Source organism: Heterocephalus glaber, unplaced genomic scaffold (assembly GCF_053883595.1).
Source record: "Heterocephalus glaber isolate CG9 unplaced genomic scaffold, H.glaber_assembly_v1.0 deba00001729, whole genome shotgun sequence".
NCBI classification, from domain to species: domain Eukaryota; kingdom Metazoa; phylum Chordata; class Mammalia; order Rodentia; family Bathyergidae; genus Heterocephalus; species Heterocephalus glaber.
In genome coordinates this window covers 5,276,869-5,290,198 of record NW_028258440.1, presented here as the reverse complement: position 1 = coordinate 5,290,198, position 13,330 = coordinate 5,276,869, and the positions used below count along the sequence as shown (strand labels likewise).

At 48.3% G+C, this 13,330-nt stretch overlaps 1 protein-coding gene across 13 annotated transcripts in view; it reads left to right on the top strand.

Moving 5' to 3' along the window:
• The window catches only part of Bcorl1 (BCL6 corepressor like 1), a 68,695-nt gene that overhangs the window by 36,760 nt on the left and 18,605 nt on the right, over positions 1–13,330 (top strand). For 10 of the 13 annotated variants that reach the window (XM_021240543.2, XM_087199796.1, XM_087199795.1 and 7 more), the window contains 4 exons: positions 2,551–2,716; positions 4,536–4,664; positions 6,729–7,118; positions 10,404–10,627. In XM_021240543.2, the coding sequence (XP_021096202.1) occupies positions 2,551–2,716; positions 4,536–4,664; positions 6,729–7,118; positions 10,404–10,627 (909 nt within the window). The remainder of the gene's footprint in view (positions 1–2,550; positions 2,717–4,535; positions 4,665–6,728; positions 7,119–10,403; positions 10,628–13,330) is intronic. The other 3 variants (XM_021240545.2, XM_021240551.2, XM_021240550.2) reach the window with 3 other exon arrangements.

Genomic DNA, 13,330 nt, shown 5'->3' with positions numbered 1-13,330 from the left:
CTAACTTTCCTGGGCTGGCTTCAGATTTGTGATCCTTCTGCTTCAGCCTCCTGAGTAGCTAGAATTACAGGCATAAGCTCCCACACCTAGCAGAAAATTGTGCCTCATTTGATGCTGAGTGTATTTTATTGTGTTCTTGTTCTTTTTGAAAATTCATTGGAAAATACATCAAAACTCTGGGTTTTTTTGGTTTTTTTTTTTGGCACTCGGGACCTTGCACTTGCAAGGCAGGCAGTGGAACCACTGAGCTAAATCCCTGGCCCTAAAACTCTGGTTTGGTTTGGTTTGGTTTCTTTGTACTGGGGATTGAACTCGGGACCTTGCACTTGCGGAGCAGGCGGCAGAACCACTGAGCTAAATCCCAAGGCAAAACTCTGTTAACCAGAACATTCATCTTACACAATCTCCCCATCCTCAAAACTTTTCATGTGAATTGGAGTGCACTACATATTTTTACTTTGACCGCTGCCCTTGTAGGTGATAAGACAGAAATCCTTTTCAGATGTTCTGTTTTACTTGTTTTTGTCTGTCTTAGGAAGTTAAAGTTAATGATCTATAATTGAAACAGCCAGCTAAAAATGATATTCAGAAATAAATAAGACATGTTCAGATTTATGTGCATTTAGCTTTGTTCCCCCCTGATTTAAAATAGTTTTTCTCTGACCATACCTGAAGGTCAGATTTTAAGCAGCTGTTTCCTATCTTCCTTTTTCCTCCCTAGTTCTTTCCTTCTCCTGCCACTTGATTCGTAGGAACTGGCAGCGAGCAAAAGGAGAAACTGAACTTGAATTTCAGCTCAGCCTTCTCCTGAATAAGAAACAGGACGAGTTCATGGAATAGGGGAGTTCTTGGAATCTGATTGGTAATAGGGACTCCCTGTGGCTGGAGAATTGAGACCCCTCAACAGTCTAGCCACAAGATATCTGCTATCCCCTCAGCTGGATCTAGCCTGTGACTAACTTTCTAGAAGGTGAGGTGGGTCTGCTTTAGGAGAAAAACAACTCTAGCAGGTTTAATTCTTCCTTTTCTTCTAAGACCTGCTTTCTTTGTTCAAAAGTTTTGCTTATTCCATACTCCCTGGATACTAGGATGCTAGAAATCCCTACCTTGTCTCTTTTCTTGTTTAGTGGCACAGAGGGCCCTCAAAGCATTTGAGAATCTGTGACTGGTAAGCCAAGTGTGTGAGCACAGCCGTAAGATGGGATGCCCCTGGCAGTTGGCGGGAAGGAGCTAAACAAAAGCAGCGGAGGATGCAAGTGGGGAAGGAGAGTAGTGAGAGTTGGTACAGAGGGGCAGTGGTGGCAGTGGCGGGAGGTCTGGGGTTTCAGCCAGCTCCAGGGCTTCCTCGCTGCACGTGCAACTGAGCTAACTAGTAGGGTGGCCTGGTAAATGGCAGCCCCTAAGTGACTACCCAGACTGGGCCATGTGCTGCTCTGGAAAAGTCATTCAGCCTTTTGTCTTGGAGCCTCAGTTTTCTCTCTGTTCTGTGGGATAATGTTAGCTTCTCTTCTCGGGGTTGTTGGGAAGATAAAATCAGATAATAGAGACGAGATACTTTTGAGAAGTTGAAAGTGTTGCAGAGTATGGGGTGGTGGTATTAACCATTCCTGGACCTTTTTATTGTGTTTCATAAATATGGGGAGATGGGAATTACCCCTGTGTTGTTTTCTGCTTGCCTTAGTTAAATCTGTTTTCTGGTATTAATTTACACATCAAAATAGACAGTTTTTCTTGACCTGGCCCAAACTGAGAATTATTTTCAGTTGTTGGTGTCTGTACCATTCACAATGAAGTTATTTAAACAATGCAGTCACCCAGCTGGCAGAAGAGGCATTTTTATTTTATTTTTTTGGTACCAGGGATGGAACACGGGTCCTTGCACTTACGAGGCAGGCGGCGGAACCACTGAGCTAAATCCCCAGCCCCAGAAGAGGCATTTTTGTTTCATGCCCATCTGTCCACTGGTGTTTGGGTATAGAAAGAATGGGGCCTGACTTTGGACCTTTTATTTTATTTTATTTTTATTTTTAAACATTTTTTTATTTTTATTTTTTTTGGTACCAGGAATTGAACTTGGAACCTTGTACTTGCGAGGCAGGACTGAGCTAAATCCCCGGCCCTATTTATTTTTCTTGAGACCGGGTTTTGCTATGTAGTTCTGGCTGGCCTTGAACTCCCTCTGTAGCCCAGTCAGGCCTCGAACTCATGGCAGTCCTCCTGCCTAAGCCTCCCAAGTACTGGGATCACAGGCATGCGCTACCATGTCTGTCCTGCACCTTTTCAAATGACTTTGGGTATGTGTTCAGTGGTTTGTGAATTCAGATTCTGTAGACCTTTTCAACGTGATGGGGTGTTGATTCCTACGGGGACCAGCAAGGGCCCTGGCTCACTCCAGGGGGGCCTCTGTAGCCCACTGGGGCCCCTGCCCTCTTGGTCCCCAGCCTGGGCACTTTGTGTCCATGTGTCAGAAACAGGCATATGGCTCAACTCTGGGAGCTTTCTCAAGAACCAAAACTGACATCAGACCTGACTCTCTATACCTTTCCACAGTGCCGGAAGCCACCCGGCGACCCCCAGGAACCAACCAAGAAAAGCCCCAGGGGCACTTCAGATTCAGGAAAAGAGCACAATGGAGTCAGGGGAAAGCACAAGCACCGGAAGCCAACAAAGCCGGAGTCCCAGTCTCCAGGAAAACGAGCCGATGGCCATGAGGAAGGTAGGTCCCTGAGGCCCTGGCCCTCCAGGCTGGGCTGTAGAGAGGTCCCTGTGGCATGCTGGTGTGGGTAGGACTGAGACTGGAAAAGTGAACCTTCTTCACTCTGGAAGGGAGATAGAATTGACACTTCTGGTTTTCCTAAAGGGCATTAATTATACTGAGTAGTGGGTTTTATTGTGGCATTTTCTTTTTTTTGGTACCCAGGATCGAACTTGGGACCTTGTGCTTGCGAGGCAAGCGGTGGCACCACTGAGTTAAATCCCCGGCCCTCATTGTGGCATTTTCATACATGTATATAACATGCTTTGTTCATATCCGTCTCCCATTACACCCCTTCCCCTTCTCTCCCCCTTCCCTGCCCCTCCTTCATCTCCTTTCTCTTCCCTAATAGTTGACACCTCTGAAATCAAAGACAAGGGAGGAGGGAGCAGAGGCATGTTCTGCCCAGCGCACTAGCATACAGCACATTTTGAAGGCCAGAGGAGGGGCTCACACACCAGCAGATGGCATTCCTACAGCAGAGTAGCCAGCCCATTCCCTGCAGTGGGTCTAGGCTCAAAGAAGAAACAGGTGTAGGAGGAATTAGACAACAACAGCAGAATGAGGGTTCATTATACTATTTTCTCTACTTTTGAATATACTGGAAAACTTCCATTTCAAAAAGAAATCGCTAGTTAGCTAGGATGAAGGCTTTGGAGATATCCTAAACCCTCATCATTTAGGGACCCACAGGATATTTGGGATGTGTGCTCTGCCATAGATGGTCCCTCTTGTGTCCTCATCAGGGAGAGAAGGTCAGGCATTCCTGATGGCGTGGTCCCTGTCCATGGGCTTGCCCCTCTGACATGACCTGCTTCTTCTAGTCTGCTCTCAGGTAGTAGTTTTCCTGTATTCAATGTTCCCTGCTCCCATCTTCCCACCTCACTAGGATTCATCAAGGCTGCCTCCTCTGGGATGTGCTCCAGCCGAGTTATAACTTCATGGAGGTACAGCAGCCTCTGAGTCATGCAGGTAGCCAGGTCTTCTACTTTCTGGCACGGTGTCTGATTGATTCTGTGTTCCCTTTTTTGGTGTCAGTGAAAATGATCCAACTCCCAGTTTTCAAAAACCAACAGGACAGGGCCAGGGATTTAGCTCAGTGGTGCCACCGCCTGCCTTGCAAGCACAAGGTCCTGAGTTCCATCTCCATACCAAAAAAAAAAAAAAAAAAAAACCAGGACAGCTGGGTGTGGTGGCACACACCTATAATCCCAGCACTCAGGAGGCTGAGGCGGGAAGATCACTGAGAATTTGAGGCCATCCTGGGCTACATAAGGAGTTCAAGACTAGCCTGAACTACATAGTGAGACTGTCTCAAAAACAAAACAAAGAACAACAGGACAGCTGGGTGTGATGGTACACGCCTGTAATCCCAGTACTTGAGATCACCATGAGTTCGAGGCCAGCCTGGGCTACAGTGTATTCAAGGCCAGCCTGAACTACATAGTGAGACCCTGCCTCAAGAAACAAGACCAAAGAACCACCCCCAAAACCGAACAGGATGCACTTATTCCCTAAAGGAGATACTATATGATAGCAGCATAAGGTGAGTGGATGGGGTAACCCAGGGTGACTGTAGAGTCAGTATGAACCCTCAGAGTTGGGCATGATGGCACATGCCTGTAATCCTAGCACTTGGGACCCTGAGGCTCCCATGAGTTTAAGGGCAGTTTAGACTACATAGTGAGACTCTGTCTCAAAAGCAAACAAATAAATAAACTCTCCATGATTATTCTACCTGATCCTCTCAGGTGACCTTTCCCATTTTTTTTTTTTTTAGACGCTGGTTGTGATATTTCTGCCTTCTGCCCTGAAACTATGCATACAGGTTCCTTGGAAAAGAAAGCAAAGAGCAGTTTCCGTGACTTCATCCCAGTGGTTCTGAGCACCCGGACACGCAGTCAGTCTGGTGAGTGAGACCAAGGCCATAGCCCATCCTCGTACCTTTATAAAAAGGGGACAACATCTGGTTGAATAATATTGCTGTTGGCCCAGGTGGAGAATTGGGAATTTGCTTCCTTGTGCCAAGGCTCTGTGCAGAGACAAAAGAGCCCTGGGCAGGGGCATTGCCCATTGCCCATGGTTTTAGGACTATTTGCTTAGCTTTTTGGAGCAGAAACCTGACATCTCTTGTTGGGAGCTGATGGTGGAAAGACTATGCCACTCAAGAAAGCTGGTTCTCCTCTAAGAATGGGCATCTCGTGATCACTGGGACCCATGTAAGGCACAGACATTTAACCTCTGGGCCTTGGTCTTACTGCTCTTTGTGGCAGGCATCATCAATATTGGGAAAACCACTATGTTGTCAGGGCTGGCAGACTCACTTTTGGCATCCTGAAATGTATCAGTCAATCCCAGGGGTCTAGAACATTTAGTCCTTTCCAGCCTCCACTCCTTTGCTGATTTTATGTTGGTACAGGTGGCTGGAGAAGGTTTCCCTGCTTCACCTGGATTTCCATGCAAATTGGATGGAATGGGGACATGGGGCATAATGGGAACTCAATCTGACATTCTCTTAACTGGCACCTCAGCACATGGCCAGCACAATGGTAATTGGGCCTCATGATGATTGATGGCCTGGGGACCTTACAAAATCCTGAAGTGTCTTCTGAATCATCAAAGAGTGATTACATCACACCCAGCCCCATTTTCACGTTAAACACATTGTACTGTATTTGATTCTTTGGAAAGCGGTGATCCCTGTGTGATCTCTATGGTGATTGTGCATTAAGTAGAATATTAGATCAACCAGAACACTTCATTCCCTGCCTGGTCCACACAATAGCAAGTTTACTGGATAGTTGCTGTCTTTAAATGGTCTGACCAACTTGAAGCTTTGATCAAGGGCAATTCTGTTTGCCCTAACCCATGTCTTTCTGCTACTGACCTTGCTAAGATCTGAGGATTGTTGAGTTAACAGCCAGGCCTCGGGAGAAAGATGGTAGTGTCTCACAGCTGCTTCCAAGGAAGGTGTCAGATCTCCTGTAGTGTGAAACCAGGCCAATTTTGGATTGTACTTTTGTTGTTAGCACAGTTGAAGGAAAGAGTCGGGGGAAAAATGACCTCTTGGCAAGGTGGCCCAGGAGGACAGGAAAGGTGCCATCTTCCTGAGGTGGTCAGGAGTGGAGGGGGAAGTGCCTGCCCAGTGGTGAGGAACAACTGCAGTGGCATTGGGGGAGGGGCCAGGGAGAGACCTCCTCCCTGGAACTCTTGGCAGCTCAGCAGGAGGTGGGGTCAGATTAAGGGAAGAGGGCCTGCTGTATTGCATTTGGGCGTCACTGAGCCCTGCCTGTCATGGGAAAGGGACTCTGCTTCACTATTCATGGACTCTTCTTTCGTGGTGGCTGTGCTTCTCAGCGAGATCGGTGAGGCTGCAGAGTGAGCAGGAGCTGGGGAGGGCTGCCAGGCTGTCCTCCCTCACCCTCTTCTTAGCCGTCATTTCCCAAGCACAGAGACCTGTGGCTCTCTCTTGCTGCTCACACATTTTTGGTACCTTGTAAGTGCTAAGCAAGAATTTGTGAAATGGATCCAAGCGCCATGACACCATAGATGAATAAGGGTGTGTGTGTGTGTTTTGTTGTTTTTTTCCGGTACCAGGGATTGAACTCAGTACCTTGTGCTTACAAGGCAGGCGCGGCGCCACTGAGCTAAATCCCCGGCCAAGGATGTGTGTTTTCAATTCTTGAAAGTTGGTATATATCCATATATCAGACTATGAAAAGCACTTATGGGCGAAGGAGCTCATTTAAGACCCAGAACAGCTCTGGTGAAGTCAGTGAGGAGAGAACGGTACCCCCGTTTTATAGAAGAGGACACAGAAGTGAAAGAACGTTCCTAAAGTATACAACTAATAACTGGCACAGCCTGAACTTGAACCCAGACCTTCAGACTCCTAGTCCAGGGCACTCATGCCAACACCATACTTAGTTCTTTGAAGAGGTACCTGACCGTCCTCTGTACGTCCCATCCACAGGAAGCATCTGTAGCTCCTTTGCTGGTGTGGCAGACAGTGACATGGGAAGCCAGGAAGTCTTCCCCACAGAAGAAGAGGAGGAGGTGACCCCCACCCCAGCTAAGCGTCGAAAGGTGAGAAAGACCCAGCGGGACACTCAGTATCGCAGCCATCATGCCCAAGACAAGACTCTGCTGAGCCAGGGCCGCAGACATCTGTGGCGAGCCCGAGAGATGCCCTGGAGGACAGAGGCCGCCCGGCAAATGTGGGATACCAATGAAGAGGAGGAGGAAGATGAGGAGGAGGGCCTGGTGAAGAGGAAGAAACGGAGACGGCAGAAGAGCCGAAAATATCAGACTGGGGAGTACCTGACAGAGCAAGAAGAAGAGCAGCGGAGGAAAGGGAGAGCAGGTAAGGCTGGCCAGGGTGCTGCTGTCCCCACAGCCCCTCTCTTGGGCATCATGGTGGTCACAGCTCTGTCTGCTCTACACCAGCCAAAGGCCTCTGGACCCATAGAATCCTGGTGCTCTGACCTCCAGCTACCAGAGGAGGTCACACAACTCCAGCCCCAAGCTTTTGGCTTTATGTTGAGATGGAAGGAATTTGGACTGGCCTACAGGTGAGCTGAGGATACAAAGGCCTAAGCCTCCTGCTTTCTTACAGACGTCTGAACCCATTGGTCTGGTCACAGTGACATCCTTGGCGTGTACCACTGCCGTACCAGGGAGTTTTCTGGTTGGCTTGAGGGAGTTGGGTCTGGTGAGGATAGATTCTCTCTCCTAGAATCTTGGGTTCAAGAAGAAAGAGGGTATCGGCTGCCTTTCATGGGATGCCCTCAGTCCCTAAACTAAAAAGAAGTACAGTGGTTCCCTCAAACCAACGGAAGAACTTCAAGTAAAAGCAGCCACAACTTTGTTGTCTCAGATAAAGCCATAAAGGTTATCCAGAGGTGGAGTGAAGCTTTGAGGTGACCCAAGGTGGCATCTTTTCTGTTGGATCTCAATTGGGAAAGCAGATAGCCCGAAGACAAAACCAGGCATTCTTTGGCCGCATCAACTGCTATAAAACATGGTCACAGACCGTCACAAGAGGCTAATGTCGATATTCTCCACTAAATACTGCTCAGGCCCATTTCTGTAGTGGATTTCTCACTGAGCAAAAAGCACATCTCTGGGTTCCATAACACTTCTGCCTCTTCCTCTCATTCTCTAACCTGTACCCTTGGAGTGATAATTGATCATCTCCTATATTGTGTTCACGCTGAGTTGCTGATAAACATCTGTGGTCCCTTTGTTAGCTAAAACAGAATAAACTCACGTCGAGTGGGTAATAGATTCTTGGTTTGCTATAATGCAAAGAAGGCTTAACCTCATTTCCGGCTCTGTTTCAGTGAAGATATATATAACTGTCTTTATGCTCAAGAGAGTAATTGAGCTAATTTTCTTCAACTGTGTGAGTGAGTGGGGACAATTTTTCCTTTCTTTTGCCAGAATCATAGTGGATTAGTTGTGAATGAGGTGTCAAACCATTGGCCCCAGTCACTTAGGATGAAGAGGAGATTTTGTATCAGCAGATTTTCTCTAGTAAGGGCTGGTTGCATAGCTTGGAAGCTCCTCAGGGAGCTGTTGGGCCTTGGAACCAGAAGGACCTTTGACGTGGCCTGGTCCAGTTGCCACCTATGTAGACAGAGAGAGAGATCTCCACTACATTTGTGACAGAGAGCTAGCTAGAATCACCTGAGTGCCAGCAGTAGCATGGAGAATAACAGTGACCAGGACATCCTGTCGGACTTGGGGGCAGGTTCAATTGTTGGAAAGTAGGCCATTCTCCCTCCGTAGATGTGTCTAAGGGTTTTGCATTGAGGCAGCTGGCTTTGGCATGTGGTCTCATCACCTTCCCACAGAGATGACATCTTCATGCAGGAATTGCCTGACAAATATCTCTCTCCTCAGCAAGGGCCAATCTCTCCTGCTACTACTGTCTCTCAGGTCAACAGAGAAGCAGGCAACAGCCAAACTAGGCGGGTCACCTTCTTCCTGTCTTCACTTCTTCCATGACCTTTCCTTTCATCCTGGGCTTAGCTGGGTTCCTTCTTGACTTGAGGAGAGGTTAGGAAGAGCCACTTCTACTCCCACACCTGTTACCTCTACTCCCTGTTCCTACTCTAAAACCCTTGTTCCTCTGCAACTCCAGAGCCTGTCCTTCCCTGGATAAATAGGGTGCAAGGCAGTTTTTCCTGTGGCAGTGGATGCTATAATGTGGCTTCTCCATGCTTCCTGAGGTCCTTGCAAGGCATAGTTCTGTTCCTTCCTCTTTTACCACAGCCCAGACTTGTTGCATCAGAAGGCCAGCTTTAGAATGTTCTGGCTGGACCTGCAGTTAGAGACCATCTAGCACAGCAATTCTGAGCAGGTTGTGGGGACCTACTAGTGGGCTGGGGCTAGCTTGGGAAAATGGATGGTATGATAGCCAGCTTCTCAATGGCTGTGCATAAGCTACAGCCAGTTGCTCATACTAGATGGGTGACTTTTATATCTAGATCTGCCCTTGGTAATGTCACACACAGAGTCCATGTCATGGTCAGGGGAGATGAGGTGAGAACTCTCGGATCTCAGTGACTTCATTTCAAATGGAGAAACTGAGGCTGCAGTTAATTCATTTCACAGACATACTGATCTTTTACCATGTGCTAGGCCTGGTGTCCAGTCCCGTGGGCAGACAGTACACAGCCATGGCCTTCCCTCAAGAGTTTGCACTTGAGTAACACAATAATGATGCCTTACTCTTTGTAACTTGATAAAAGGTTTTGCACATGTTAAACTCATTTAATTCTCCTACCACTCATGGAGTGTATATTCTCCCTATTTATAGATACTGAAACTGAGGCTCAGAGAGATTATGGCTTGTTTTTGTCTAATCACACAGTGGCCAAGCCATATAGTACCAATGTTAAGAGATCAGGGCAAGCAGTCTGTCACCCTTACACATGGGGTTTAGGCCAGACTCTGTGGGATGAGGCACTTGCTAGCGGAGTTCCCAGTAGATCTTTTAAAATTTTTTTCAGTGACCTGTAGCTAGAATCAGAGATGCTGCCTGTGTGTTCCAGTGAGAACACTGACTTGAATTTCAACCAGGGGAGGTGGCAGGTTTCTGCCATCGCCCACCAGCACATTTGGCCCATGGCACCTTCTCATCTTGGGGAGGTTCTGTTACTTTGATCGTGGTGTCCTCAGACAGTGACAGGGACAGTCAGGTGGGTAGAACTGGAGCCATAAAAGCAGCCTTCAATATCAGGTACTCTCTGCCCCAGTGTACTTGATACTTTAGCATGGCTACTAAATTTGTTTTCATATTGGAGACAAAGGGGATGAAGAAACGGTTAAAAAAGTTCTGATTTGCTCTCAGCTAGGGGAAAATCTTTTAAGAATTGCCCCCATCTTAGGGACAGGTAGATGGGCTGCCCCCTGCTGGCAGGGCTGGGAGCTATCTCCTGCTTGCAGAGGAGGGACTTGTGTCCATTCAGGAAGCATTGAGTGGAAGAGTCAACACTGCTGCGCTGCATGCTGCTAGCCGATAGTTACACAGCTTCGCACTGCAATTCAAATCCCCAAATTTCTCTGATTCATCTTAGGGGATGGTGTTGCTTTTTTAGTGTTCCACTTCTGTGACACCCATTCTTTCTTGTCTCTTGCTCAGATCTAAAGGCCCGTAAGCAGAAGACTTCCTCCCAAAGTTCGGAGCACCGCCTCAGGAACAGGAACCTTCTCTTGCCCAGCAAAGCCCAGGGGATTTCGGAGTCACCAAATGGTTTCCTTCCAAACAACCTGGAAGAGCCAGCCTGCCTTGAAAATCCTGAAAAGCCATCAGGAAAACGAAAGTGCAAGACCAAGCACATGTCAAACGTCTCAGAAGAGGCAAAGGTACATGGCCACCAAGGGGAGCCGGACATGGGACAGAGTGGGCAAGAGAAGACAGGGAGAGTGGCAGGGAGGGAGTGTATGGATCAGATTAACCCACGAGCATTAAAGTCTTCCAAACTAGTTCGAGAAGGGTTGGGAATAGCATTTGAAGAATGGAAACTAAAGGTACAGCTGGCTGTAAGGTTTGCCCCGTGATGGCTTTTCCTCTATGATCCTTGAGTCTCCTCTGAGTTAAGGAAGAATTAAAGAATATGACAGGATATTAGCCTGAATAAGTTTGTTAACATCTGATCAAGAAGCTTTTGTCTGGGCTTAACTCACTGGAAACCAAGCATGGAGCTTTCTGAGTCAGTCAAGGTACAAAACAACTTGTAGAAGTCGGGATTTTGATGTCTAGACAAAGGTTGCTTGAGGGAAGGGCTGGCTGAAGAAATTCCACTTGGGCCCAGGTTGTAGCACCCCAGCCCACCCTCATTTCCTGTTCCTTTGCATCCCGGAGCCTAGGAGTCAGAGAGTGGCCACTTACCAATCAGCCAGGTCAGCATTGTAGCGCCCTGCTTGAAAATCTACATCTCATTTGTGTCTGATGTTCGTGGTATCCATGTTAGGTTCTACATTGTATTAGGGTAAGTGCTGTCCTCTGAGGGCTGGTGCACATCCTCATACTTCAGACAGTGGCAGGAATGAGGGGACGGAGGCACGGTGTGGCATGGTATATGTGGCATCCATTCCCTCTGTCCCCAGAATGGGAGAAAGACAGGGAACCCTGGTCTGTGCTAAGGGCTTTGTTCATATTTTTGCTTTTAATTCCTGCAGTGGCTCTTTTAGGTAGGCACCTTTATTAACCTTTATTTACTGTGAGGAAACTGAGGCTCAGGGAGGTGAGGGACCTGTGTGAGATCACTGAGTGGCCCTAAGTGCCGGAGTAGGGAAGTGTGAATCAGGCTTCTCTGCCTCTGGGGCGCAGTTCCATGTGCCTCACAGGCTCTGAATGGGTGGCTTCTGTCTGGATCCTGGAGGTACTGGGGGAGGGGGTGGTTGAGCAGGAAACACTGCAACCCTGGCAGCTCTGCCAAAAGGTGGGGTTTCCAGGCTCCTACTGCCCCCTGCCCTTCCCCCTGCTCTGCCCCAGACACTCCCATGGTCCTGTTCCATACAAAGGTAACCAGCTGCCTGGCATTCAGCAGGACACTCCAGTGCTTCTGTCTTGTTCTGCCTGGCAGTGTGTCCGCTGCAGTGTTCTCCAGGAGAGGGTTTTGTCCCTCCCCAGGGCCTCCCTTTTTCCCTCCTGCCTTTCTTTCTCTTCCAGTCTCCACCACCTGCTCCAGTTGCCCCCATGGCACGGGGCTTTGTAGTGGGAGGCAAGGCGGGGGGAGGGCGGGGGGCCATCCTGCAACACTGAAGTGGGGCATTGGCCAAGGGCTTCTTCCCGCAGGGGCTCAGAGCCAGGCGGAAGGGAGGGGGAGGGCTCCCCGTATTTATTCTTGCTCCTCCCTCTCTGAGGCAGCCTCCCTTGCTGTGCCCTGGCAGCGCTGGCCCCTATAAAGAAAGTCACCCTTTGACTCCTGACTTGGCTTAGAGAAAACTTGAGTATTTTACCTAGCATCCTCCAGTCCTGCCATTGTATGCCCCATCCTCCTGGCTATACAGCAGCATTATCCCTTCACAGACAGTGTCTTCCTGCTAGGGACTGTATCTCTGCCCTAGGGATAGGGACTAATGTTGGCACCTTGTGACCTTGCGAGTTTTTGGAGGAAACAAATACTCTGGGCCCTCATCTTTTTTCTGCTGGGTTTTTTTTTTCCCGACTTGATAACTTTCTAGGTAACTTTTCAGGCCGCCAATGACTCTGCACATGACTGGCTTGAATAAAGTCACCACGTATTTGTTGTGATAGTGTGCCCAGCCCTGAGCCTGGAAGAGAAAGTAACAATATGAACAATTTGAATCCAAAGAGCTTAAGACCTAGCACAGGAGCCAGGTGCAGAGGCTAAGACTAAGCGTTCCCTGAGCTCAGGAACTGGAGGGCAACCTGGGCAATGCAGTGATTCTTTGTCTCAAAAAAAATTTAAAACAAAAAGCAAAACAACAAAAAAATTAAAACAAAAACCTAGCAGGGGAGTCGAGACTTACCCTTAGCCATGGAACACTGGAAGGAAAGAAGAAAGTGAGGCCTTATGCATCAGACTAATATGAGTCAGAGTGGGTGCTGTGGATATGCAGAGGAAGAGGGTGGTAGAATAGTGTAGAAGCCATGGGCTTTAAGTGAGATCTTGATGCCCTGTGGGATGTGTGTGTATGTATGCATATATAGATGGAAGGCTCAGTTGGACAGCAAATCACTCTAGAACATAGTAGCTGACTGTAATAAGCATATATTGTCTCCCAGTTTCTGGGGCTCAGGAATTCAAGAGTAGTGTATTAGTCCAGCTTGGGGTCTCTCATGAGGTTGCAGTCCAGGTGTCAGCCAGGGCTGCATTCCTTCAAAGACTTGACTGGGACCAGAAGATCTGTGTCCAGGATAGCTCGCTCACATGGCTGGTGAGTTTGCTGGCTCTGGGCAGCCTCCTTTCCTCACCCCACGGAACTCCTCAGAGAGCTACGTAAGTGTCCTCATGACATGGGGCGGCTGCCCTTCCCCACAGCAAGTGATGCAAAAGACAACAAAGCAGAAGCCACAATGTCTTTTAGGACCTGGCTTTG